This window comes from Alosa sapidissima, chromosome 2 (genome assembly GCF_018492685.1).
Source record: "Alosa sapidissima isolate fAloSap1 chromosome 2, fAloSap1.pri, whole genome shotgun sequence".
NCBI classification, from domain to species: domain Eukaryota; kingdom Metazoa; phylum Chordata; class Actinopteri; order Clupeiformes; family Clupeidae; genus Alosa; species Alosa sapidissima.
In genome coordinates, this window is record NC_055958.1 from 6,016,012 (window position 1) to 6,042,308 (window position 26,297).

Below are 26,297 nucleotides of genomic sequence, written 5' to 3' on the forward strand. Positions count from 1 at the left end.
AGGCAGGCAGACAGGTATCCTGGGTGTAAAGCGTTGTTGGTAAGCTCGTTAGGCTGGAAGAATGAGTGATAATTAAGGACGCTGTTAAACCAAGAGCGGTGGCATATCCAGACAAAGACAAACCTGAATGTCCCAATCGCCGTACTTTTGATCCATGCCACCTGTCAGTGAAGTGCCTATCTCTTTTTGTAACTGTGTTTCAAAACTGGTCTGATATCTGTCACCGACATCTTTAAACGGAGATGAGATTGGCTCAGGAGTCAGTCTTGCCTCCACGATCCTATGAGATGGTGGCTGGACATGCCTGATGATTGTTTGAGCAGCAGCGGTAGTGGACAACTCTTTCTGCAGAGTGGCAATAGCAGACCCTGCAATCGAAACCTAACCGACCCAAGAAGAATAGCATTACCATAACAGAATAACATGAAGACCGATTAGTCTCTGCTGTCCTAGAGAGTTAGTTGCGTTAAAGCTATGCCTACCATTTGAAAAAGCCCTGTGGATTAAAATATTAGTTCTATAGAAATATTTTGTAGAGCTAAATAAAGTTTATATAAATAAAGTTTATATAGGTTATTCATATTATGAAGGCACTAATGTTTCTAATGCAAAACAAATTTGTTAACTTGCAAACTAGATTAGATAGGGAATATGCACTTATTTCCCCCTAAAAAAACACTTTGATAGAAAAGGTTGTATGTCAGGCAAGCAGTAACCTACACTTGGCAATGTTCTCCACGTTCTATAATAAGATCATCACATGGCATCTGTTCACACTAAATCAGGAGACTGGCATTTGTACCGATCACTCCTGCTGCCTCTTATGAAGGCACTGCAAACAACTTTTATGCTCAACGCCATTTCATATGGTATATGTGTTGCATTTGGGATTTGGAGTATTTTTGATCATGGGGTTATTATTTTCAAATTGTTATAGACAAATGTTTATGAATCAAACATTTTCAAAATGTTCACATTCTTGAAATTACATTAGGACCAGACAAAGCTAAATAATGCTACTGACCACACTTAGGCAACTATTCTCAGACAAGGCCCTGTCAGAATACTGTGAGCCATTCACCATTTTGGTAATTTTCATCTGATTATTGTTATTGATTAGCTCTTTTCTTTCTCATTTTAATGTAAGTAACAGATGCCTTATACCATATGATGTGTACTATAAATACATTCCTGCTTGCCTGATTTTACCTACGCTTACCTCATAACTATGGTCAGGTTTAGGAACAGTAACTTTTGAAACTGTGAAATGTGGAACTGGAGATGGGGCAAGGCCAGTATCCATTTGGGTCTGAATCTAAATCAACAGAATCAAAGTTTTGTTGGAAACTTCAGGGGGAAACGATACACACACTTCTGAAATCATAAAAGCTGAACAAGGTAATTCTCATTTGTTTCCTCTAACCTGGGAGACATGAACTGTCTGTGCAGAGGAACCCATTTGCATAGCAGTGGGCATTGCCACAGCCTCTGTCGTGGTTCTGACTTGTTGCTCTGAGAAGAGCATGGCTTGCTGATTTAAGTCATGTTCTATGGCTTCCTCTTCAGTAAGGCCACCCTCAGAGTACATGGGCTTTCGGACACGCGCTTGATCAACAGCAGCTAGTACTGTTGCCACAGCTGCCTTTTTCCCAACCTCACCCTATAGACAACAAGCGGTTAACTGTCATTTTTTGCACACAGATTGTATATAATCCATGGCATCAGGCACAACCAAACATAAATTGACGAACAACAGCATATTTCTACAAGTACTGCAGCAGCAAAATGGTAGTGACATGTTCAAACGCCAATTTCAATACATCTTTCTAAACATCTCCCACCAAGCAGTGTCAGCAAGGCAGAAGTGTTTCAATTGTTTGTTTTCAATGTCGGTGAACTGCTTTCCTTGACGTGAGGCCACTTCATTCATGCTTTCCTGAAAAAGACAAACATGCCAACGCCGATCGTGTGAAGCGTAACAAAAGTAGTGTGATGAACCATGCAGAGATGATGGAAACTCAGTGACACTCGTGTTGACAAAGCTGCTCAACCTCCTCCTGTTCAGCAGCCTCACATGTGGTCGCATCGAAGAGAGTGCTATCAGAGTGCTATGAGAGTGCTATCAGAGGTGCGTTCAAATTCGGGAAACATTGGCAAACATTTGTGGCGAACAAGTTTTCTCTGAACAGTTACATTTGAACAACTTGGTGTTAACACTCCATTGTAATGGTAACTGCATTGTTACCTTTGTCAAACTCACGTCCATATCCACTAAATGTTCGCCGAGAACTACCTCCTCGTATACCCTCGCAAATGTTCGCCTACGTTGCCGAATTTGAACGCACCTCAAGTTTAACCTCTGTCACCACAGTATACCTCACTGAGAAGTTCTTCATCATCTTTTGATTCAGTAGGACTTTCTCCATTAAAACTTTCACTACTGGCTGCATTGGAGGGACAAGCCATATAATCTGAATTCATATCATCATCAGTTTCCACAATCTGTGTTTCGCCGTCAGATGCATCCATTTCCTGAGTGTTTGTATTCACAACATAGTCAGAATATCCCAAAAACAATATATATGATCTAAGACAAAACCCTGACAAAAAAACATACTCAATGATTAAAAAAATGACTTAAAAAGGGCAAGGCAAAAGTTTGAGTTTGAACAAAGCAACTCAACTACCTGATCTTGTACAGTGTCTACATGTGTTGTAGAATTGGTCTCTGTTATGAACTGCTGAGCTGAATCATCCTGTGGTTCACAGTTGGGAGCCTGATCAACTGTTGCTAATACAGTAGCACCTGCCACTGCATTCTCATCCACATCATGCAGGTCCTACCATTGGTGCCACGGGAGAGTAACCATAAGCATTGCATAAAATGTATGTAAAGACAATCACCATTTCAAAAGGACAAGAACAAAAATACACACACGAGGAAAGGAATATGCCACTGGATAAGAATAGGCCCCTGGACAGCATACCAAAAATACACAGTACACTCCGTTAAAAAAAAAAGACTGCCCAACTTTTGCCACTAGGTGACACTGCTACCTCTCTTTTAGTGAGAGCTAGATGACTCACCTCCATGGCAACAGCACCACTGACTTGCTGGCGTGTGGAGTAAGAGGCCTCCCAGTGCTGTTCCATATGCATCTGGCTGGAGGAAGTGGTCTGGACGTGGGTGGCTCCCGAGGTCATGGTGGTGTAGCTGCCCTCAGCCACGTAGCCCTCCTGCTTCCAAGGTGGAGGTACGTCCACGCCCGGGATGAGCTGCTTGCGGCCTGTGATGGGAGACTTCACCGGTCTGATTGGGGACACTGAGAGTCTCGAGGACGGGGACACAGGTCTGGGAATACAACGGCAAGGGTAGAAATGTTTAGACAAGAGTTTCAGTGAGAGATCCACAGGCATGGAATGCTAAAATATATAGTGTGTTCTGCCCACAGTGTCAACTGGTATACCAGAACAATGTCGGATTATTCACATGTAGTACAATGAACCACACATTAACATGGGGGATTATACCAGGACACACACATAATAATTAACATAAAAATCAGTTTACCTGACAGGGGTGGGGGTGGGTGCCTTCACGTGTCTCACGGGGGAGGGGGACTGGTGACGAGTGGCTGCAACTTTTGACACCATTGATGGGGGGGACCTTGAGGTTGGCTTGGGAGGCACACGTGGGGGAGTCTTGTGTGCCAGGTGCTGCTGGGTGACCTCCCCTCCCTCCATTTGCATTTGCATCATAGAGGACTCGAAACGAGCCTCCACTCTCTGGAAGTGGAGAACATGGGGGAGAGAAAAATCAGTACCTCTTCAACTTAACTCAAGTATGAGGTTGATACAAATTTATTGAAATATCTTTTACCTTCTCCACTCTAGTCTGACGAGTCTGTGAAGAAGAAGAAATCTGTGAAGATGAGACAACGGTCTTGGTCTTCTTAGCAGGCACTGCAACCTCTTCACCTGGTGATGAATTAAGAGATTCCATTAGACACCAATGGCTAAAGAACTCTGTGAACCTTTCTTATTCACTTATGGTATATGTAAATTGTATTTTTAGAATAAATGTTTACATCAAAGCATAATTATACACACAACTTTGTTCAAATTAGTGAAGTATTAATACATGGGAAAAAAGTTACAGTGTGGCTACTAAGCAAAAATGGTACAAATAAACAAACAAAATGTATCATGCTACCCCTCAACTTACCCTGAACGAGCAGTTCAGCAGTAGAGGTGGCACGGCCACTGCTGTTGGAGGCACTGACAGAATAGGTCCCAGAATCCTCTGGGAAGGCTTCTGCAATCAACAAACTGTATTGATCTCCATCTTGTACAATCTGAAAGTCAGCGGAGCTTTGAATCTCAGCTCCCTCCCTGAGGAACTTCACCACAGGTGTAGGGATTCCAGTCACACGAACATCCAGTCTCACTTGGCTTCCTTGTCTCACCGTAACACTCTGAAGTCTCTGAATGAAGTTGGGTGGCGCGGTCTCAGCTACAATCACACAAAAACACAACCCCCAAAAAAGAACATTTAAGTTTTGCTTAACTGGTAACTGGTTACTGGTTCATATTTTGCACTCACTTAACGGGCAGTCTCATAGTACTGATCTATTGATAGCTTGTGTATTTATCACCGTATATTGTACATAGTGCTAAAATTATCACCTGTAACAAGAAGTTCAGCGGTGCTAGTGGCTTGTCCAGCGCCATTGGTGGCTCTCACGGAAAATCTTCCACTGTGTGCGGCTGTCACAGCAGGGATCTTCAGAACAGCGCGGCCATCGCTGAACGAGATCTGAACGCCGGGCAGAGCGGCAGCGGAAAGAACCTGGCCATCACGAAACCAGCTCACCTCAGGAACTGGATTACCTGTGAGCATGAGTTGATATAAATTCATGTTAATGCACAATGACAGTTGCAGATATTGTAAGGATTTTTTTTTTTTTAAATGGTAGAATTTTGTATTTCATTAGGTGAGACATGGAAACCCATTCACTGTAAATGACTGTGTAAGATACTGTTTTCCATACACTGTATTCCCTGTAATGAACTGGGCATCTGCAATGTGATATGTGAGAGCAGCTGAGAGGCCTTCTCCTTACCACTAACTTGAGCCTCGAACGTTGCGGCACTACCCTCAAGTGCCACAACGCTCTGAAGCGGCTGTGTAAACGTTGGCGCCTGTGTTGACATGTTGGTAGGCACCCTGGCAAAGAAATTGGAAATGAATATCAACAAAAAGCAAATGACAACAAAAACATAAACACCATTAACTATACCATTCCAGTTAATCCGGCTGACACAGTTAACAATGAGAACATAAGTGGATTATATATAGCCTTGCTGTGGGGGAATTGAACTGACTAATCACTTATGTCACCCCCCAGCACCTGGCCCTTTACAGCCTGTCATCTGAGAGACCTGTGGCTCCATGGGCTCTAAGTGTTAGAACAAGCAGCAATTGACAGCTTATAGACATATTGGTAGCAACTGGAAACTGTGACCTCAAGCTTGGGAACAAATCAAAAATCCATATGGGTACAGGTACAGGTAAAAATGTACAAAACAGAAAACTTGTGTGCTGAACATAAAAATGAATCAAACTAAATGAAAAATAAGAACATATGATTCAGTTTCTGAATATAGGCAACATTTTCAAACAAGAGCTAGTGCCAGCAACAACACTGTTTGGTAATGTAAAACTGTGTTGATATGAGTAATGCACTGCCATGTGTCCACATTTACATAGGCTACTGCATACAGAGAGTGACATTTTATCTCTATTCTCACTTATAAGTCAACTCTAAGAACTTTGCAGCATCCCACATTATTCCTACTTTTTCCATTAATTTAATTTCTACCTTTGCAAATGTTCAGCAATTTTCACTATCTGCACGCGTATAGTAGAACATCTTTTAAATATTTGCAACAACAAAAACATATCAATGATAATGATGACCAAACTGTACTGATTAATTCATACATTTTGCTATTGTGAAAGATTTGAATACATAACTTTACAATAGCACATCCTTTCTTAATGGCTAGGATAGAAAGTTGTTTATGCAGGCAAACTCTTAATATATCTAGGGGGAAAGCCAATAGCTTCTGAAACGCACTGAAGTTATTGGGTAACAGAGCAGATCAGATGTACCTCTCAGAGATGGCAATGTGTGTCTTTTCACACATATGCTGTATTTAAGACAAGTTCTGTTTGTTTTCTACAGAGACAAATCATCATCACTTTCATGTGATCTTACTTAAGATAATGCAACTGTCACTGATCTCAACTGAAAAAATAAATAAAATAGAACTACTCATATACTTCAAATATTTACTCCAGCCAATAAGCTCTTTGTTATGGGTGATTTTTTTTAAATATCAACATTATTATATTACGCAAGATCTTACAGTAAAGAAGCAAACAACCAATAGGGAGAGCTTAGAGAGCCGACAATGAATCAGGGTAAAGCAGGGCTGTGTCTGGCACAGCCTGTGAAGTTATAATTAAACACAGAGCAATGCTGTGGAAAATGCAGTCCAAAATGGCTGGGTTTACTGAGAGGCCACTGCATGGAAGACACAAGATTAACATATTTTACAACATGTCACTAAATGTTTTATTAACAAAAACCTATCAAGCACTGATGCTCTTACATCAAAGACAGGTATTGCATATATTTGTTAAATAAATTATTTTAGTCCAAATATAAAAATAAAAATTAATAAAACAGCGACTACACTGAAAACCTCCAATACTTAAAAAATACATTAAAATCCTGATTCTTGAAATTATATTAACTGACACTAAATGCTTGCAATGAACAGGCCAACCCTGTCTGTATCCAATTACTTAGAACCAGTATCTATAATTAATATCTTCTAATGTCTTTTAATATCTCCAAATAGCAGGGCTTTATTAGATTGAACCCAATGGTCTAAAGACAACATATTTTCAAAAAACATCAGCAGCATATCTGAGAAACTGGAACTAGCCAAGTGTAATAAAATTTAATTGATCCAAGTTTCAATTTAAAATGTCTGAGGTTGGTACCACAGGTAAACACACGCTTCCGCCCAAAACACCTCAGCATTACTGAGCATTTCTACAACCATGTCACTTCGAGAGCAGAAGTCATTAGCAAAATGTAAAACGTTAACCATCAAAACAGATTCTATGGCTAAAGAATGATATTCACTATGACAGAAATGGCAGTCTCCAAAAATAAGTAGTCCCTCACTTGATTGACAGTCACCATGTGGCACATAGCTGAAGGTGCAACTGATAGCCCTACCACTGATTCCCTTAAAAAGACATTGCGGCCCAGCTGGGACACCACTCTAATGCTATCAGGGTCTATTCTTGGCTTTTCTGAATCATTGCACCAAATAATAACCTTGAAAGTTCAAAAACTTCTCATCTCTTCATTGTACTTTTTATCTAAATCATATTGTGATGAACATGTGTTTTCAACATGCCTCTCACATTTGCACATGCAACAGTTTAACAACTGCATAGGCATTCCCATAGAGCACAGGAGGCTGAAGCTGTCAACTCTATTTTAACAGTTTTCTGACATTGTGGATTAAAAGCCACTTACTTGTGTCACAAGGATGCCTGTCACTGATGGGACTTTGCCCAGAAGTCTATAGCTTCTGAAACAATCTCTTTATCCAAATGTGTTTCCAGAAATCCAAGGTGAGAACGGTTGAGCCTCGAAATATCCCCCAAAAACAAAACTACACAGAGTCACCGTGTAGTTTTGCTTTTTACCTTGCAATCCCTACACCCGAGGCAAGGCTGGGAATGCTCCAACTGCTCAGAAGTGCTAACATGGTTGTTTTACTTTTTATACCCCTGGTGAAAGCAGCATCACAACTGCCCTACCCTTGCCTATTGGTGGCCTGAGCAGATGCATGATGGGAAAGAGATGCCTTTTATGCAAGCTCACACCTGCTACTAACCACAGTTACTTTGATGCCGGCACTGTTAATAGTAGCTTGATACACCCATGAACCCACACTGTGTCAGAGGTGTTCTACTGAAGAAAAAGTTTTATTCCCTCACTGCTACATTTCACCATGCTTCAGTCTTTTGAAAGACACATTCAAGGAAGCATTCAGTAACCTGTGGATGACCAAAAGGAGAGAGAGGCTGTCACTGTCAGTCAAATGGAAGACAACCCCCCACTGCCTGAAAGGGGCAGATGCGGTTGTTACAGAATGGTGCTTCTCATGCTTGTTTTGTGTCCATTATCATTATTATACAGTGTAGATGCCTCTTGGGCAGAAACATGATGTCTAAAATTGGTGGCTATTGATTAGTCTTAGTTTTGCTTTGGCAGCAATAGATGCTTTATTTAAAAAAAATACAATATTGACACACTTCCTGGTTTCACAACACAGTTTTATAACATGGCCTTGGAAGACAACTAATACGTCTGGACACTTGCTCTTGCATTCCACACAAACCAGAGGATAGCATGGAATTCATTAGTTAAGTGACTTGGATACAGGTGAAAGTTTTTGGTTGATCATAAACTTAAGACACTGTGCACCAACACACACATACTTACTGTACTATCCAGTGAAATGCAAAACAAACATTTTGTAACATAATAGTCTTTAAAGGAATAGTACCTTGCTTAATAATAAATGCATTGCAAAATGCAAATTAGCCTAATTAAGTATAAGTAAGTATAAGTATATATACTTTTTTGATCCCGTGAGGGAAATTTGGTCTCTGCATTTAACCCAATCGGTGAATTAGGGAAACACAAACAGCACACAGTGACGTGATGCACACACTAATCCCGGCGCAGTGAGCTGCCTGCTACATCGGTGGCGCCCGGGGAGCAGTGAGGGGTTAGGTGCCTTGCTCAAGGGCTCTTCAGCCGCGGCCCACTGGTCGGGGCTCGAACCGGCAACCCTCCGGTTACAAGTCCAGAGTGCTAACCAGTGGGCCACAGCTGCCCCCGTGCAATTAACAATGCAGGTTAGCTTAAAACGATTGTTGATGTTGATATACTGTATATGGCCATGCATTCTTTGGAGCTTTCTTCTTTTTCTCATTCTCATAAATGTTTTTTACATTTATTTACTTTTTGGTGTGATCTAGTTGTTCGGGATGGGGCCAACGGGGTGGGGGGGGTGAGAGGGGTAAAGATGAGCAATATCAATAACTATAAGATCAACAACAATGATAATATGTATCATCGTTATAGTTGCTGTTGTGAAATTTTCCTTTGACCTCCCATTCATCTTGAACTACATGGTCATCATTCACTTGTTGTTATGGTCCAGTCAAGCAGATATGTCTGTCAGCTTGCGAGCCTGATTCAAGCCTACAGTTATGCAGACTCAGCCCTTGAGCCAAATCAAGGGTTCAAAGGTCTCTCCTTATTTGTCAAAATGTCCCACAAGACGGTATCCATGGTCCCAGTCAATTAAGCTGGTCACAAAGTTGTGAAACCTGGACTTTATTTTCACATCTTTAAGAGATGCATAAGCAATCAAAATAGTGCCAAGGATGTTACATTTCCTGTTCACAAGTTCACTGGTAATGTCAGAGGATGCAGGACTGACTCTAGTGAAGGATAAGAAAGACATCTCCGGATGAGACTAAAAAAAATAACCAGAGAGTCAGAGACACCAAGTAATTCAGATGGACAAGCCAAATCATGCATTATAAAATTCTTTTATAAACTGTATTAACAGCGAGGGATATAAGTATTGAACACGTCAAACATTTTTTCAGTAAGTACACTTCAAGTGAGGCTATTCGCATGACATTTTGTTACCAGTCTATGAGTGTGACCTCACTCCCAAAATTTAGTAATAGTGTCCGCCATTTTTCTTTTAAGCTAAGCTAACAGGCTGCTCTGCAGAGAAAGCTTATAAGTAACTATGATGGCAGATGGTAGTTTTGAAACTGATATGGCAAATGGGGATTCTGTAGATATGGTGCACGAATCCGCGCACTGTTCGAGCCACAATATAGTGCGGAACAGGAGGCCTGCAGCAAGACCTGCTTGTCGATTAGTAGGAAGAGCCCGGGTCGGCTCGAGCTGGGGCGGACTGGCTCTAGCGAAATCGTCTTGAAGGTCAGTAGCCTAACGTTACTCAAAAATTATCGCACAAATTAGTAGCACATTAGTTAAATGTCCGATATGCTAGCTTATGCTGTCAATTCGTGGGACATCTAACATGGAAATGTGTCAAATGTGATGTACGTGTGAACAAGCAGTCTAATGATGGTTCGCAAAATAAAATAAAATAAAATAAAATTTCTTTTTTGAAAGTACAGGACCTTCGATATACTGTATGGCCACAAGAATGAGTGTAACATAAAAACAATGATCGTTTTAATTTTAGAATCCTTATTAATGCCAAAATGTTACAACCCCAAAACAGAAAAAGTTGGGACGCTGTGTAAAATGCAAATAAAAACAGAATGTCATAATATACAAGTCTCGTAAACCCATATTTAGCAGCATAAAGGACATAGACAACATATCAAATGTTGAAAATGAAAATTTGGACTATTTCATGGAAAGTATATGTTAATTTTGAATTTGATGCCAGCAACATGTTTCAAAAAAAAGTTGGGACGGGAGCATGTTTACCACTGTGCTGCTTCACCTCTTCATTTAACACAATTCTGTAAATGTTTAGGAACTGAGGAGACCATTTGCTACAGTTTTGATAATGAAATGTTACTTTTGCTACCCATTACTCCCCGATATAGGATTTCAGTTGCTCAACAGTATAGTCATGCTTTTCATTTCATCATGCACCTAATTTGACAAATCAGGACTGCAGACAGGCCATCTTAGCACCTGGACTCTTCCTCTATGGAGAAATACTATTTAAATATATGCAGAATTCATTTTGGCATTGTTTTCCAGAAATATTCAAGGTCGTCTCTGGAAAAGATATTGCCTGGATGGCAGTATATGTTGCTCAAACCCTGTATACATCATTCAGAATTGTTTGTGCTGTGCTAAATGTGCAAGATGCCCATGCTGTTGGCACTAATGCTCCTCCACACCGTCATAGATGTTGGGTTTCAAAGTGAACACTAAAACAAGTTGGATAGGTTGGATACTTGGATAGGCCCTCTCCTCTTTAGCCCAGATGAGTCCTTGATTTCCAAAAAAATGGCAAACTTTGATTGGTCTAACCACAGGACCTTTTTCCACGTTACCTCAGTCCATTTTAAACAAGCTCAGGCCCAGATAAGAGGGTGGTATTTTCTGTATCATGTCTCAGTACAATTTTAGCTGTTACAATGTTGGCTGCCGTTTTTAAATTGATTTAAACTTTGCACATAGACAAAGGTTATCAGAGATTTTCCTGAGCCCATACAATGACAGGTCTGTTAACAGGCCATCCAATGTGTTTTTTAGCTCTTTCCCTTGTTTGCAAAGATTTCTCTGGATTCTCTGAATGTTTTAATAATATTATGTCCTGTAGATGATTAACTCCCCAAATACTTCACAATTTAATGTTAAGAAGCATTAAAATGACATCGTTTCATCATTTGTGCACGCAGGTTTACACATAGTGATCAATACCCCTACATCTTTACTTCTAAGAGTCCCTGCCTCTCTAGTATTCTCTTTTTCATACCCAATTGTGTTGCCACTTACCCTAATTAGTTGTTAAACATTCTTCCTTTTGTTTTCTTTATCATTACACAACTTTTCCAGCATTTTATTACCCCGTCCCAACTTTTTTTGAAACATGTTGCTGGTATCAAATTCAAAATTAGCATATATTTTCCACAAAATAGTAAAATTTGTCATTTTCAACATTTGATATGTTGTCTGTGTTCTTTTTGCAACTAAATATGAGTTTAAGAGATTTGCAGATTATTAGATTCTCTTTTTATTCATATTTTACACAACGTCCCAACTTTTTCTGTTGGGGTTGTACATTAATGAGTCCCTCTGTGTGCTTGTTCCTGGGGGGAGTGGCTTGGTAGGACAGCGAAGAGCAGTGAAAGGCAGGAAATTCTGCGAGTTATTTGGGGCTTTCATCCACATGAGTACAAAATAAATATTTGGCTTTTTCCTGGTCAAGAAGGCACCGACTTCAAGGATGACTCCACATTTCTACTACATAAATGAACCAATTTAAATACACATTCATCTTCCCAGTGGTGAAATGCTCCTTTAACTCAGGTAATCCACACATATAAAACAATCCAAACATTAAAGTCCATAAGTAGAGTTATTTGTAATAAAGTGGAATGACACAGGAAAAAAGTATTGAACACGCTAAGGCAAAAGCAGTACACCGAGGCAAGGAATGAGCTGGAATCTATAAGTAGTTAGAGAGTGATTATCCCTCCTATCTGTGCGAATTATTATAAGATGGGTTAGTACATATTGGTGTGCTATATTGGGGCCATTATATACTGATTGGGGCCATTATCTGCAAGTGGAAGGAACATCACTGCATCATCAACCGGCCATTCACTGGATCTCCACACAAGATTTCTGACCAGATAGTCAGAAGGATAGTCAGAATAGAAGCCCAAGAGCCAAGGACCACTCAGAGAAAGCTCCAGAAAGACTTGGAGGCAGCAGGTACAATTGTTGCAGAGAAAATCATAGGCAATGCACTCCACCACCATGGCCTCTATGCACGCTCACCCCACATGACTCCATTACTGAAGAAAAACATGTTGAAGCTTGTTTAAAGTTTGCTACAAGTATCTGGGTCTCCACCTGGACAATAAACTGGACTGGTCAGCCAACACTGACGCACTCTACAAGAAAGGGCAGAGCAGGCTGTACTTCCTGAGGAGGCTGCGGTCCTTCAATGTGTGCAGCAAGCTCCTCAGGATGTTTTACCAGTCTGTTGTTGCCAGCGTCCTCTTCTATGCAGTGGTATGCTGGGGAGGAAGCACAAAGAAGAAGGATGCGGGGCGACTTGACAGGCTGGTAAGGAAAGCTGGCTCTGTAGTGGGAGCTGAACTGAAGTGCATCACTTCAATATCTGACAAAAGGACCCTGAACAAACTGATCAACATCTTGGACAATGAGTGTCATCCACTCCACAGCACTATTGTAAAGCAGAAGTGCCTGATCAGCTGGAGACTTCGCTCACTGCCTTGCACAACAGACAGACTGAGGAAGTAATTTGTCCCCAGGGCCATTGAACTGTTCAATGTTTCACTTAAGAGAAGAGGAGAGCTAGACTTCTCCGCATAGTCTGTCTGCCTCTTCACCCCCATGTTTACTGTCTGTCCACTAGCCACTTTCTACCACTGTCTTTCTGCCTCACTGTTTGCATGCTATATTAATACATTTGCATAACCCCTCCCCCCATGCCACAGCCTAACTGTGGCCACACTTATACCTTTTCTTAATATAGTCAGGGTGCGATTTGTGTAAAAACCAGAGGGGGGGATGATTTTGAATAAGTTTGTAAACCCCCACCCACCCAAAAAATGTTTTTAAAAAAATGAACGAACGATTCATAGCCTAGTAATGTCATGGCTAACTAGATGTACCGCATAGCGGTACAATATATGACTGCCGCTCAGTCCTGTACATCCGTTCCGCGAAAATAAATCACACTTCAATTTGTCTCCATATTTTACTCCATCCCCCACTCTTGAAACTTTTGTGTATGCTTGTTTGGCATGCCTGAGTGTGTGTGTGCGGCTGCACAGAAAGTAGCCTACTGGTGCTGAAAAGGTGAATAGATTGTAGAATAGCCAAAGAAGATGTAGCATTGTTATAAAAACCTTTAAAATCTCTAAACAATCACAAGTAGGGCAGTTCATCACAGTTCATCCATTGCAACTGGATTGATGAAAGGTCACTTACACCTGTAGGCTACATTGTATTTGGGAAAAGCAAAAGGTATCAGCATAATGTTATTTATTTATTTATTTATTTATTTATTTATTTATTTTTTATGTATTTATAAACAAAAACATCTCTGTCAGTTCCATGCCGTTTTCAACAGCTATCAAAAACAAAGGTCATTTTTGGATGGATGGATTTTTTGTGAATGTTTCTTCTTCTACATAAGATTTTAGTCATCTTTAGTTCATGTAATACTTTATTGTCAATGCACAAATTAAGTAACAGTAGTCTGAAACGTTATTGTTAATGCACAAATTAAGTAACAGTGCCTAGTCTGAAATGAAATGCTGTTTTACATCTAACCCGTGGTGCAAATAACTGACATGTCCAAATGGGCCTTGATGAAATGCGTCGCTAGACTGTTCATACACATTTTAACGGGCCAAAGTTGAAGAGCTTTTGTCCGTTATTGTTCGTGCAAATATAGGCTGATTCATGTTCCCTTGCATTGTGTAACTGAGGTCCATGGCTAGTCTGGCTTTCATCAGACCAAGCTCAATCTTTTAAGAAATCAAAAAATAAATAGCGGGCAGATCAGGCTGGGTTCACCCAGCCTAGTCCATAGGCACCCGATATTGTTTAATTTTCCGATTGAGATATACACGCTCTGGATATTCTAAATGCAAAAATGCATCAGGGAGTTATGACAAAACAGTAACTAACAAACTAGATCCTAATAGAAAGCTGTTAGCTTCCCTAAGCTACAGGTAGGATTATAAGGTAGGCCTATTTACAACATAAATTGTCAATAGGCTATGCTGGCGACACAAATAAAATCTCCTTTGGAAACCAATGGCTTACGCCTTACAGTATCAAGCGGACTTAAACTGTCATATCATGGCGAAAAGTTGTAATAACATTCACGCAGCTCCATGAGTCAAGGAAAGCGCGAATGAAGTAGCCACTTCTAAATGGGACCCACTACACAGTAGCTTAAGGTGTGTTGCTAAAGCAGCCATAATGAAATGAAGGTGTCATTGTTTGGATACTTCACACACACGTGCTTTTTAATTTCACAAGACTACAACTACCAAGCTGTAATCAAAGCACATCGATTCCCCTCTCACACCATGCACGCACTTAAAACCTCTGACGAACGACGTCTAGCTCTACCACCGGTACGCTCAAGCCAATCCAAACTTTTCTCATCTGTTGTTCCTCGTTGGTGGAACACACTGCCAGTTCCTACAAGGGCAGGGACATCCTTTTCCACTTTCAAAAAACTCCTGAAGACCCAGCTCTTTAGAGAACATCTACTCTCATAGCAACACTTACAACAAGTCTTACTGATCCTACCACTCACCAGCCGTTTTAAACTGACAAGTAACTGTTAAAAACAGCACTCACCGACGCACTTATTCTTACTGTACTCTAATGTTTTTTTAAACTGTCCTTAAATTGTGAGAATTGTTCTAAAACTTACTGTTTACCATGTTGTTAGTCGCTTTGGTTAAAAAGCGTCAGCCAAATGTAATGTAATGTAATGTAATGTAATGTAAAAACAAAATAAACAGGCGTCTCAGTCTCACGCATGTATAGGCAAAACTGTATCAGACCGGTGTAACGTTGGCAAATCTTCCATTGCACAGAATGATTTTGTAGCACGTGCAATAAATGACAGTCGAAAGATACAAACAGTGCTGCTATCAATTTCCTTGGTATAACCACATTTATAGTTTTCTACAAATGCAATCAATCAAATGCCTCCATCACTCAACCAACGCTAACTGTAACATTACCTAGGTCCTTATTGATATTACAAGATTAACGTACCTGCAGTAAAAACCAAGCATATCCGATAAACATCCTCAGATTTATTTCGGCTTCAAGAAGAAATGGGAATTACACTTCATGTGAACATCGTCCTATCCTTATTAGATGTCCGCTGCGGTAAATTACAGTCCTTGTAGGAAGCGTCCATTGTTTTTTCCAACCCACTTTTAACTTCCAACAAAATTACGTCTCACTGCAACGATGCGCCATCTAGTGGACAAACGACTACTTATCGCCAATACTGAAAATGCAGCCATGATGATGATGATGAATATTTATTTTGTCTTTCTTTTAATCCTACTGAATTTGTAATTATGTATCGGCCGTTCTAATACCGATAGTATGTGGGTGCCTGTGTGTGTGCATGTGTATACAGTATGTGTGCACCGCCATTTACAGGCCAATGAGTGTACAGTCACTAAATGTACACATAACCTAATTTTTTTAGACCCCCCCCCATGGATGAAATTCTACGAAACTTGGCATACCCCCAGAGAATGCCAGGTTAATCATACACATAAAATTTGGTGCAGTTCTGAACATCTTAACTGAAGATAGGGGCAATTAAATCAGAATAATATTGCATTTTAATTTTTTACCGGGGGGTGGGGGTGCAAATCACAAATGAGTGATTATGAGCCAGGTTGATGTGGGCCCTTGAGACCAACATACCATAAAAGATTCTTCATCCTCAGTGCCACGGTTCAGGTAGTTATTTAGGAAAAACTGTTTTTTTTTTGCGGTTCGGGGGGCCCAGCCCGGGGGGTGGGGTGGTGGTGGTCCCCGGGGACGAAATGAAATTTTTCCGTAAAAGTCTAGTGGGGCTACATACCCACCAAATTTCATGTACCCCGGTGGTTCGGTGTCCCGGGTATCAATGACCAAAAATTCAGGGAGTAGATGACGGGAAAAATTCTTAAATTGTGTGCATGTGTGCGTGTACAAATTTATGCTTATGTGTGTGGGTGTGTGTGTGTGTGTGTATGTGCGTGCTTGTGTGTTTGCCTGCGTATGTGTGTTTGTGCATGTGCATGCATGCGTACATATGTCTACTGTGTGAGTATGTGTCATACGTATGATTACTGTAAATGTATGTGTGTGCGTGTGTATCTGTTTATGCACATGTGTGCACATGGAATGGGTTAACATGACCCCTGGAGGCAAACATACGGAAAAAATTGGTCATCCTAGGCCCTACAGTTCTCAACATATTCACAGAGAACTGTGTCTGCCCTACCCTCCTTTCGGGGGGTCCAGTCCAGCGGGGGGGGGGCTACAGATCAAAACGAAGAATGACGGTTCCATGCCCACCAAGTTTTGTGTACCCCGGTCTTTCAGTGTCCCGGGAATCCTTGTTGGTGTACGTCACTAAATGTACACAGAAATTATTTTATTGTAAGGCCCCCCATGAACGAAAGTACACAAAACTTGGCATGCATTCGGAGGGTGTCATAATGATCCTACACTTGTAATATCGTGCAGTTTTGACCTTGTCAGCCAGAGATATTGAGATGAAAACACCTAATTTTTTGCTTTTTAATTTTTAACTAGGTGGCGCTATACATGAAATAAGTGGTAATGGGATGGGTTGACATGCCCCCTTAAGACCAACATACAAAAAAAGGTGGACCTCCTAGGCCCTACGGTTCTCGAGATATTCACAGAAAACTGTCTCCGGCCACCTACAGGCCAGTTGGTGTATAGTAACATAAATTAATGTATTGTGTGGCCCCCCATGAACGGAATTCCACAAAACTTGGCGTGTATACAGAGGGTGTCATAATGATCCTACACTTCCAATTTCGTGCAGTTTTGACTATGTTAGGTCACAGATACCTTCAATTACAACACCTCATTTTTACTTTTTTGTGTTTAACTAGGTGGCGCTATACATGAAATGAGTGGTTATGGAATGGGTTGACATGCCCGCTTGAGATCAACATACAAAAAAAAAAATGGGCCTCCTAAACCCTACGGTTTTCGAGATATTCACAGAAAACTGTGTCTGCCCTACCCTCCTTTCGGGGGGTCCAGTCCAGCGGGGGGGCTACAGATCAAAACGAAAAACGATGGTTCCATGCTATCCATGTGGGGTTACATGCCAACCAAGTTTCGTGTACCCCGGTCTTTCAGTGTCCCGGGAATCATTGACGGAAATTTGGGCATGCGAAAAAGAAAAAAAAGGTCATAATAACTTAGAAATAATCTGTACTGCAAAAACGAATGTTGGTGGGTATTTAAACTATCTAGCGGGTGTTTTAACAGCTGCAAGAAATAGAAGCTTCATGGTTTTTATGTTCTGGTTCGTAAATTATTTTCATAAAACTTCAAGTTGCCCTATAACTTTACTCTCCAAACTCTTCACTGCACTGTAGGCAATTAACTGACAGTATGATAGGCTATTTATTTTCTGTAGGCTACAATAAACACATTTATTTTTTCAACTTCTGCAATATTACGCACTTGGCTACTGAACACAAATCAGCAGGAGAGAGAATGCACGTAGCCTACGCAGCGTGTAGCGCAATGTGTAGGCTATTTGGTTACCAACTAACACTGTTAGCCAATTCACTAAGACTTCAGTGCCATCATATACAACGTTTTTTTACACAACAAATACAGAAAGGATGGAGGCAGCAAAAGTAGAGAAGTCATTTCAGATGGGGCAAGAACAAGGTGAATTTGTATGCTTGTCAAAACGTAGTCCTACCCTGCATTAGAGGAGCTGATCATCATACCAAGCACACTCGCTGTTTAAAGTCAAACACCACAGTAAACTAAAACTAAAATGTTACAAAGGTGGCAAAAATAATATAGGGTATTATTATGACCGCCGCGCAGCGAAGCGGCGGTCATATAGGTTTAGTCAGATTTTTTTTTTTCTTTCTTTTTTTTTCTTTTTCGCATGCCCAAATTTCCGTCAATGATTCCCGGGACACTGAAAGACCGGGGTACACGAAACTTGGTGGGCATGTAACCCCACATGGATAGCATGGAACCATCGTTTTTCGTTTTGATCTGTAGCCCCCCCGCTGGACTGGACCCCCCGAAAGGAGGGTAGGGCAGACACAGTTTTCTGTGAATATCTCGAAAACCGTAGGGTTTAGGAGGCCCATTTTTTTTTTGTATGTTGATCTCAAGCGGGCATGTCAACCCATTCCATAACCACTCATTTCATGTATAGCGCCACCTAGTTAAACACAAAAAAGTAAAAATGAGGTGTTGTAATTGAAGTATCTGTGACCTAACATAGTCAAAACTGCACGAAATTGGAAGTGTAGGATCATTATGACACCCTCTGTATGCACGCCAAGTTTTGTGGAATTCCGTTCATGGGGGGCCACACAATAAATTAATTTATGTTACTATACACCAACTGGCCTGTAGGTGGCCGGAGACAGTTTTCTGTGAATATCTCGAGAACCGTAGGGCCTAGGAGGTCCACCTTTTTTATGTATGTTGGTCTTAAGGGGGCATGTCAACCCATCCCATTACCACTTATTTCATGTATAGCGCCACCTAGTTAAAAATTAAAAAGCAAAAAATTAGGTGTTTTCATCACAATATCTCTGGCTGACAAGGTCAAAACTGCACGATATTACAAGTGTAGGATCATTATGACACCCTCCGAATGCATGCCAAGTTTTGTGTACTTTCGTTCATGGGGGGCCTTACAATAAAATAATTTCTGTGTACATTTAGTGACGTACACCAACAAGGATTCCCGGGACACTGAAAGACCGGGGTACACAAAACTTGGTGGGCATGTACCCCCACATGGATAGCATGGAACCGTCATTTTTCGTTTTGATCTGTAGCCTCCCCGCTGGACTGGACCCCCCGAAAGGAGGGTAGGGCAGACACAGTTCTCTGTGAATATGTTGAGAACTGTAGGGCCTAGGATGACCATTTTTTTCTGTATGTTTGCCTCCAGGGGTCATGTTAACCCATTTCATGTGCACACATGTGCACAAACAGATACACACACACACACACATACATTTACAGTAATCATACGTATGACACATACTCACACAGTAGACATATGTACGCTTGCATGCACAGGCACATACTCAGGCACACACACAAGCATGCACACACACACACTCACACACACACACACCCACACACATAACATAAACATAACACAAACAATTAAGAATTTCTCAGAATTATGAACAGGCAAGATGGAGGTGGGGTTGTATAAAATTAATTTTACATGTGAAATCTATGAACTAATCATGTTTTGGTACTTCTTGTCTAGCAGATACCAGTGAGAATTGAGTGTGGATAATGCAATTTAGTGAGACAGAATCATAGAGGCCTTTCAGCGTGATTTCTTTTTGTGGAAAAAATGTGCTGGACTGGGCGGCGGTCATATTTTGTACCGCTCTGCGGTACATCTAGTTTGTCTACTACTGGCTGATTTATCAAACGAGTGCTTTCTCGTTCGTCCTCCGCAAACTACAGGTGTTTCGGTAGAGAGCCATTGAATAAGCGATGCCAAGCAATTTCTGTAACACTTTTTGTGACATTCAGCAAATATCTCCTCATTTAATGTAAGTTCCTTCGGACAATAGGCCTACATTCTACTCTACGTGCAGTTGTCCTCCATCTCAGTTGCATCAGTTTTCTAATTTTGAAGGTTCTAAAACATTATTATGCTTCACTGAATCCTTCTCGTTTTCTTTCATTTGTCCAGCTAACTTTTCCATTGAACCTAGCCATTTATGATGGATTACACACGACATTCTGAAATGTTCTGCACGATCAAGGCCAAATTAAGTTATCACGCAGCCACTGTGTCAGAAGCATCAGTGCTGACGGTGACGGTGCGTTTCTGATGTCAGGTTATTATGTAGGCTAGCCTACTAGACTGTTCTCATGTTGCAGCGCTTTACTTATATGAAGTAGCATTAATCAATATGAGGGCCAGAGGGGGATAAATGTTGTCCCCCCCGACGATAAAAATAATTTAGCAGAGGTAGGGATAGGAAAACCAGAGGGGGGGAAATCCTCACCATCCCCCCCTACAAATCGCACCCTGAATATAGTTATATATATAGATATATACCGGTATTGACTTTATTCTTGCACTGTTGCACTTACTAATTTGCACCATCACCATGACACTCACTCACACAGAGCACCTTACCTTACCTTACTATGCACAGAGAATCACAGGCTCAGTCCCTGCCTCAGTCATTGCAAGCGCCTCTTGATTGATTAATCACCCACTATGTGGATACTTTTTTTAGAATTGATTTAGATTAAGTGTTATTTAGTATAATTTGTATTTTAGTATATTCTTTATCTTCTACCATCCTTATTGCTTAGTTGTGTTTTTTATATTACATACTTTGAATTACATTTTTTTTCCGCTGTTAGTGAATGTGTGTGTGATGTCTGTATGCTACTGAGACCTTGAATTTCCCCTGGGGATCAATAAAGTATCTATCTATCTATCTATCTATCTATCTATCTGCTACACAACATTTGGACAAGCCTAAGAAATACTGAGAGAATGTTGTCTGGTCAGGCGAAAGCAAAATTGATACCAACAGTGAGGTTTAGAGGTGGAGGCATCATGGTGTGGGGCTGTTTTTCATCTCATGGTACTGGCAGACTTTTTCCGGGAGAATCTTGGCATCCACCAGGATGATGAGGATGAGACATGGCTAAACTTCCCAGCAGGACAATGATCCAAAGCATTCAGCAAAAGAAACTCTCAATTGGTTTCAGAGAAAGGAAATCAAGGCCCTGGCTTAAATCCAATGGAACAGTTCTAGAAGTTAACTAAAGATCAGGATTCACAAGAGGGACCACTGGAATCTTCAAGATTTATAGACTATCTGTTGAAAATAATCAGCCAAAATCACACCTGAATACTGCGACTGATTAGTTTCGTCATATAGATTAATTACAGATATAGCAGTAATTACAGATAAAGGCTTTTCCACAAAGTATTTAAGAAATTTCAGTAGGCGCATTCAATTCCTGTGTCATTCCACTTTATTACACATAACTCTACTTGTGGATCTTAATGTTTGGATTTTTTTATATGGGTGGATTAACTGAGTTAATATTAATGTACGGTGAAAATGTCATGCAAATAGCCTCACTGGAAGTATACTTACTGAAAAAAATGTTGACGTGTTCAATACTTATTTCCCCCGCTGTACATTGTTATGTTATTTCATGTTTAAAGCGTAACTTTCGCCAAAATGCATCCTAGGATGTTTTTGTGAATGTACCCGAGTAAAACTTTCGTTTAAAAGCATAATTACGTCCAAATGGCCTTCTGAATGGGACACTAAGAAGGCTCGACACAACATGAAACCTTGATCGGAGTCAGTGTCTCTACACGTGAACTCGAGCATTGAGAACATTGTTCGTGTACACAGAGTTTACTAAAAGAAAGGTTTTTGCCTGGCGATGCCCAAAAGACATTGGCCAAATCTCAAGTCATTGCAAGAGGTGCAAGTAGAGATTTGAGTTTGTGTAACCAGAGCATTCACTTTCGGAGGAACATTATGGAATATATAGGGCTACTGAATATCCCAGTTTTTAACATGTTTGTCTAAAATCTTTTATAAAATGTTCTTCAATTCAGACTGCAAAATGCCTGTTGTCACAAGATGGTCTGGTAGTAAACATGGTGTTGACATAGACGTAATATCTGCCACATTCAGTACGCAATCAGTTCATCTAGTAGATGCTGTGCAAGGTTTGATGAGAATGTGTTCAGGAGAAGACTTCAAAGTGTTCACCCAAACAGTGTGTGGAAGGAATATTTGATGTTTGACTACATATGACCTTGACTGTTGACCCTGTGACTTTGAGTACATAATCAGCTCATCTGGCTTTAATAAGGATTTGTGCCAGTTTGATGAAATTCCTTCAAAGTGCCCTGGAAATATTGTACTTAATTAGATATATATATATATATATATATATATATATATATATATATATATATTAGGGCTGTCAAAATAACTGATTAATTTCGATTAATTAATTTCAGAAAAAATAACTGATTAAAAAAATAGCGCAGATTAATCGATTCCGTATGACCTTTGACCCCGAGCCGTTCTAGTCAGTAACTATTAGACTGTAAAATGGAGAGAGAAGAAAATGTGCTGCCTAAAAAAGTTTTTGAACTTTAATGTCACTAATGCTGATTATTCAATGATTCATTTGAATTTAAATATTTAAAATACTTTCACAGCAAAAATTATATATGCGATTCATTTAGATTAATTAATCACAGAGTATGTAATTAATTCGATTAAATTTGTTCGATCGATTGACAGCCCTAATATATATATATATATATGTGACCCTGCAAGGCGAAACCAGTCGTTTTGGTAAAATTGACAAAATTAAGTTAATGTGCTCACATGAACGGCCATTGACTAAGCTTTCCAACGATATGTATATCGAGGGTATTGCAAAAAGTATTGCTAAGATAACAGCATCCAAAGTTGGCATGGTTCTCCTGTCACAATACGCCAGAAGAGGAGAAAATCACCTTTTTAAGTAAATTGTCATGTGCGATAGTGTGAGGACACAGCTATTATTTGCCTTACGGTAGCGTGACTTTGAAGCGGATGACTGACCGAGTGAGTGTCTTTTTCTGCCCCCTAGTTAATACCTGGGACGGTCATAAGGTGTCACTATAGAATATAGTTTATGTATTTCGGGGGAAGTAAGGGGAGAAGAAGTTCTATCAGAGCCCGTCTACGGAGAGCCTCCTCACTCTCTATTAATCCCATAGAAACCGAATTTGGTTCACCTAGATGGCGATCGCGGGCGAGTTTATTATTTATTGTTTTCACCTATTTAACAACTGAAACCCTCAGATTTTATTTTATTTTTCGCAAAATGGATATGGATTATCAATCAAAAGTGAAATAATCCGGGAGTCATGTCCTTTCTTACAGGTTGGGTCGTTGTTGCCCATAACACGCTAGCATTGATGCTATGCTATGCTATGATCATGCTAATGAATGACGTCATTGACAGGTTTGAAAGGGTTTTTAGAACAATTAAGTGACTTTAAAAAATATAATACTCAACCAAGTGTATTGTCTTTGCCTCCCCTTTCGAATACAATATTCAAATTACTTGAAAAAAAATTATATCCCAAGAAAAGTGGATTTTGAGGGGGTACAACTCCATAGACCTCCATTCATTCTGCGCCCCTAGATGCAGTACCACACCGGAAGCGTTCCGAGAGTGAAGGTTCTCCCCTTATTAGACATTCTCTGGTTCTATGTACAGATTGTGTAGGCTATAGGCCCACTTTTAAAATGTGCTACTGCTACGTCAATGGAAAACTTCTCCTGATCCGTAAAATGACGCCAGGATATTTCTAAAAGTTTGTGCTTTTGACCGTTCGTGCCCTGAAAGGCAAGTCTTTCACATTCATATTCGGTTACATCTGCCAAGAACGATAGAGAGCTTACACATTGAGTAATGAGTAGCCTAATGAGTAGGCGTGGCGTAGACAAATGCAATGACTGCTAATGTGTTTAATCTTCACCTAAATAAAGTCAGGGTTTAACAGTCAAAACGTATGTTTATCCATGAAATTTGTTCACAATATGAAAGTGTAGACTGTATACTGCCGAATTATGCGAAAACGTGAAGTTCGACATTTTAACCTGTACGTTTGTTTATCGTGGATTTTCTCAAAATAATTCGGGGTACATTTCGCATCTACATGATAAAGATTTAGTTATTTTCAAAAAAAGAAATCTTTATGGAATCAATTTTGAACAATTATGCTAATTTAAACAACCTTTCACCAATAACAATGTTTTCATTTTACAAAATATTAACTAAATGAATTGTAGACCCCATATTATTGACTGTCTCCGACTACAGATTCATGCGTTCAATTTGACTAAACATAATGTTCTAAAAGTCTAACAATCTATTTTTTGGAGATTAATTTTCTTTAATTAACATCAGTTACATAGAATGTCTATTGCAGGGGGAGTGTGTGCATCAGTTACATAGAATGTATTATGCAAGATTTAAGTTTTTAAAAAATATAATTGTTGTCCATCTCAAAGTTCTTGTCAACACTGTTAACTCTGTTATAAAACCGCTTACAGCTCATACACACAGCGTTGCAGTGCTGGAGACGCATCCCGTTCACTTTACATGGTCTTACGTCATCCGTTGTAATCCTATCGAATTTAAAGTTGCTTCAGTGACTGTAAAGACAAAAGTTCTCTTGTGCAAGACATAATTTAAAAAAGGTATCACATTTGCTAAATATATATAATTTACCGAGTTTGTCTCGGTAAATTATATATATTTCACGACATTGTGTCATGTAAGGTCATTGCAAAATCTAGAGAAATGTGTGAGGTGGTCAGTGGGGTACAGTTGAGACACACTTATTGATAGTGTTATTACTTGAACATTCCATTTGTACTGTTCGCCATATGTTCCTGTGTCACATATTTTGTTCATGATGTATTCTTTTAACCAATGCTAATGACATGAACGAATTTGCACTAAAAACACTTTGCAATTGCTATGTTTTTATTTATTCAATTTTGCAACAAACGGTTAGTTAACTATACATCATTAAAATGGGTGTCTCAACTGTACCAGGTAGGCTGTTTCAGCTGTACTCAACATGGGTACAGTTGAGACACTGTCAAGACAAAAATGCACCTTATGTTTATGAGCTAATTGTGAAAAATATAAACTACTTATGGGTATTATTGATTGATAATATTTTAGTCTACAGGAAATGGCATGTAGAATGTCATGGGGGAAATCACTTCTTTTCAGAATTTTGTTTGATTTTGTGTGGGCAAAAAGTGTCTGAACTGTACTCAGTCTAGCCTACCTATGATGTGCTACATTTTTCAAAAGGGTTCTTGACTGTTGTAGAAAGACTGATATAGAACTAGTTCTGTACATGGTCCCTGTCAACTAAGAAAGAAATGGCTGATCTTCAATGCAAAATCAACATTGGTTATTAATCAGCAACCATTCATCCAGTGTTGCAAAGGCACATTCTGTTGTTTACTAATCTGATATCATTTTAAGGCTAACTGAGAACCCTTGCAATTATGTAAGCACATAGTGTAGCCTAATCTGAAAACTACTAGGCCTACAAATAACAGATGCTAGCCTACTATTGCTGAGTAGGCCTATTATATGCTATAGCCATGTCTAGGGAGGATGTGCATTTCTGGCAGTTCAGCGTCAAAGAAATTTAAATGTAAATTCAATGTATTACATGTACGTATTATTAAGCACAGCCCTGGGCAAGCGTGCGAAATTTGATGAAATATGTCAACGTGGCAGGCAAACCAGAAATGTGCGCCGAATGTGTTCAGTAACAAGCACACATTATGCATGCACATTAGCAGAAGCTACATAACCTTAGCTAACATTAACCCTAACCATCCCCGAGGGTTTGACTTGGTGGGTGAGCTATTTTAGTTTGTTTAGACAGCAGAACTAAAAGGCATGACGTTCACACACTAGTTAACTTGAACTAACTATCATTTAGACTGAAATATCCCATTACACAACACGGTCCTCGAGGAGATCTTACCTGGCTTTGAATAGTAAGTTGTCGCTTAGTTT

The 26,297-nt window shown here is 39.9% G+C and overlaps 1 protein-coding gene across 7 annotated transcripts in view; it reads right to left on the bottom strand.

Annotated features, from left to right (window-relative positions):
- LOC121703967 (titin-like) overlaps positions 1 to 7,828 on the bottom strand; it is a 154,533-nt gene extending 146,705 nt beyond the window's left edge. For all 7 annotated transcript variants that reach the window (XM_042084454.1, XM_042084452.1, XM_042084449.1 and 4 more), the window contains exons 1-10: positions 7,623 to 7,828; positions 5,124 to 5,227; positions 4,687 to 4,890; positions 4,226 to 4,513; positions 3,881 to 3,978; positions 3,572 to 3,786; positions 3,088 to 3,352; positions 1,424 to 1,660; positions 1,220 to 1,315; positions 124 to 381 (exon numbers count right to left, since the gene is read on the bottom strand). In XM_042084454.1, the coding sequence (XP_041940388.1) occupies positions 124 to 381; positions 1,220 to 1,315; positions 1,424 to 1,660; positions 3,088 to 3,352; positions 3,572 to 3,786; positions 3,881 to 3,978; positions 4,226 to 4,513; positions 4,687 to 4,890; positions 5,124 to 5,214 (1,752 nt within the window). In that variant the 5' untranslated portion in view covers positions 5,215 to 5,227; positions 7,623 to 7,828. The remainder of the gene's footprint in view (positions 1 to 123; positions 382 to 1,219; positions 1,316 to 1,423; positions 1,661 to 3,087; positions 3,353 to 3,571; positions 3,787 to 3,880; positions 3,979 to 4,225; positions 4,514 to 4,686; positions 4,891 to 5,123; positions 5,228 to 7,622) is intronic.
- Positions 7,829 to 26,297: the final 18,469 nt, after the last annotated feature.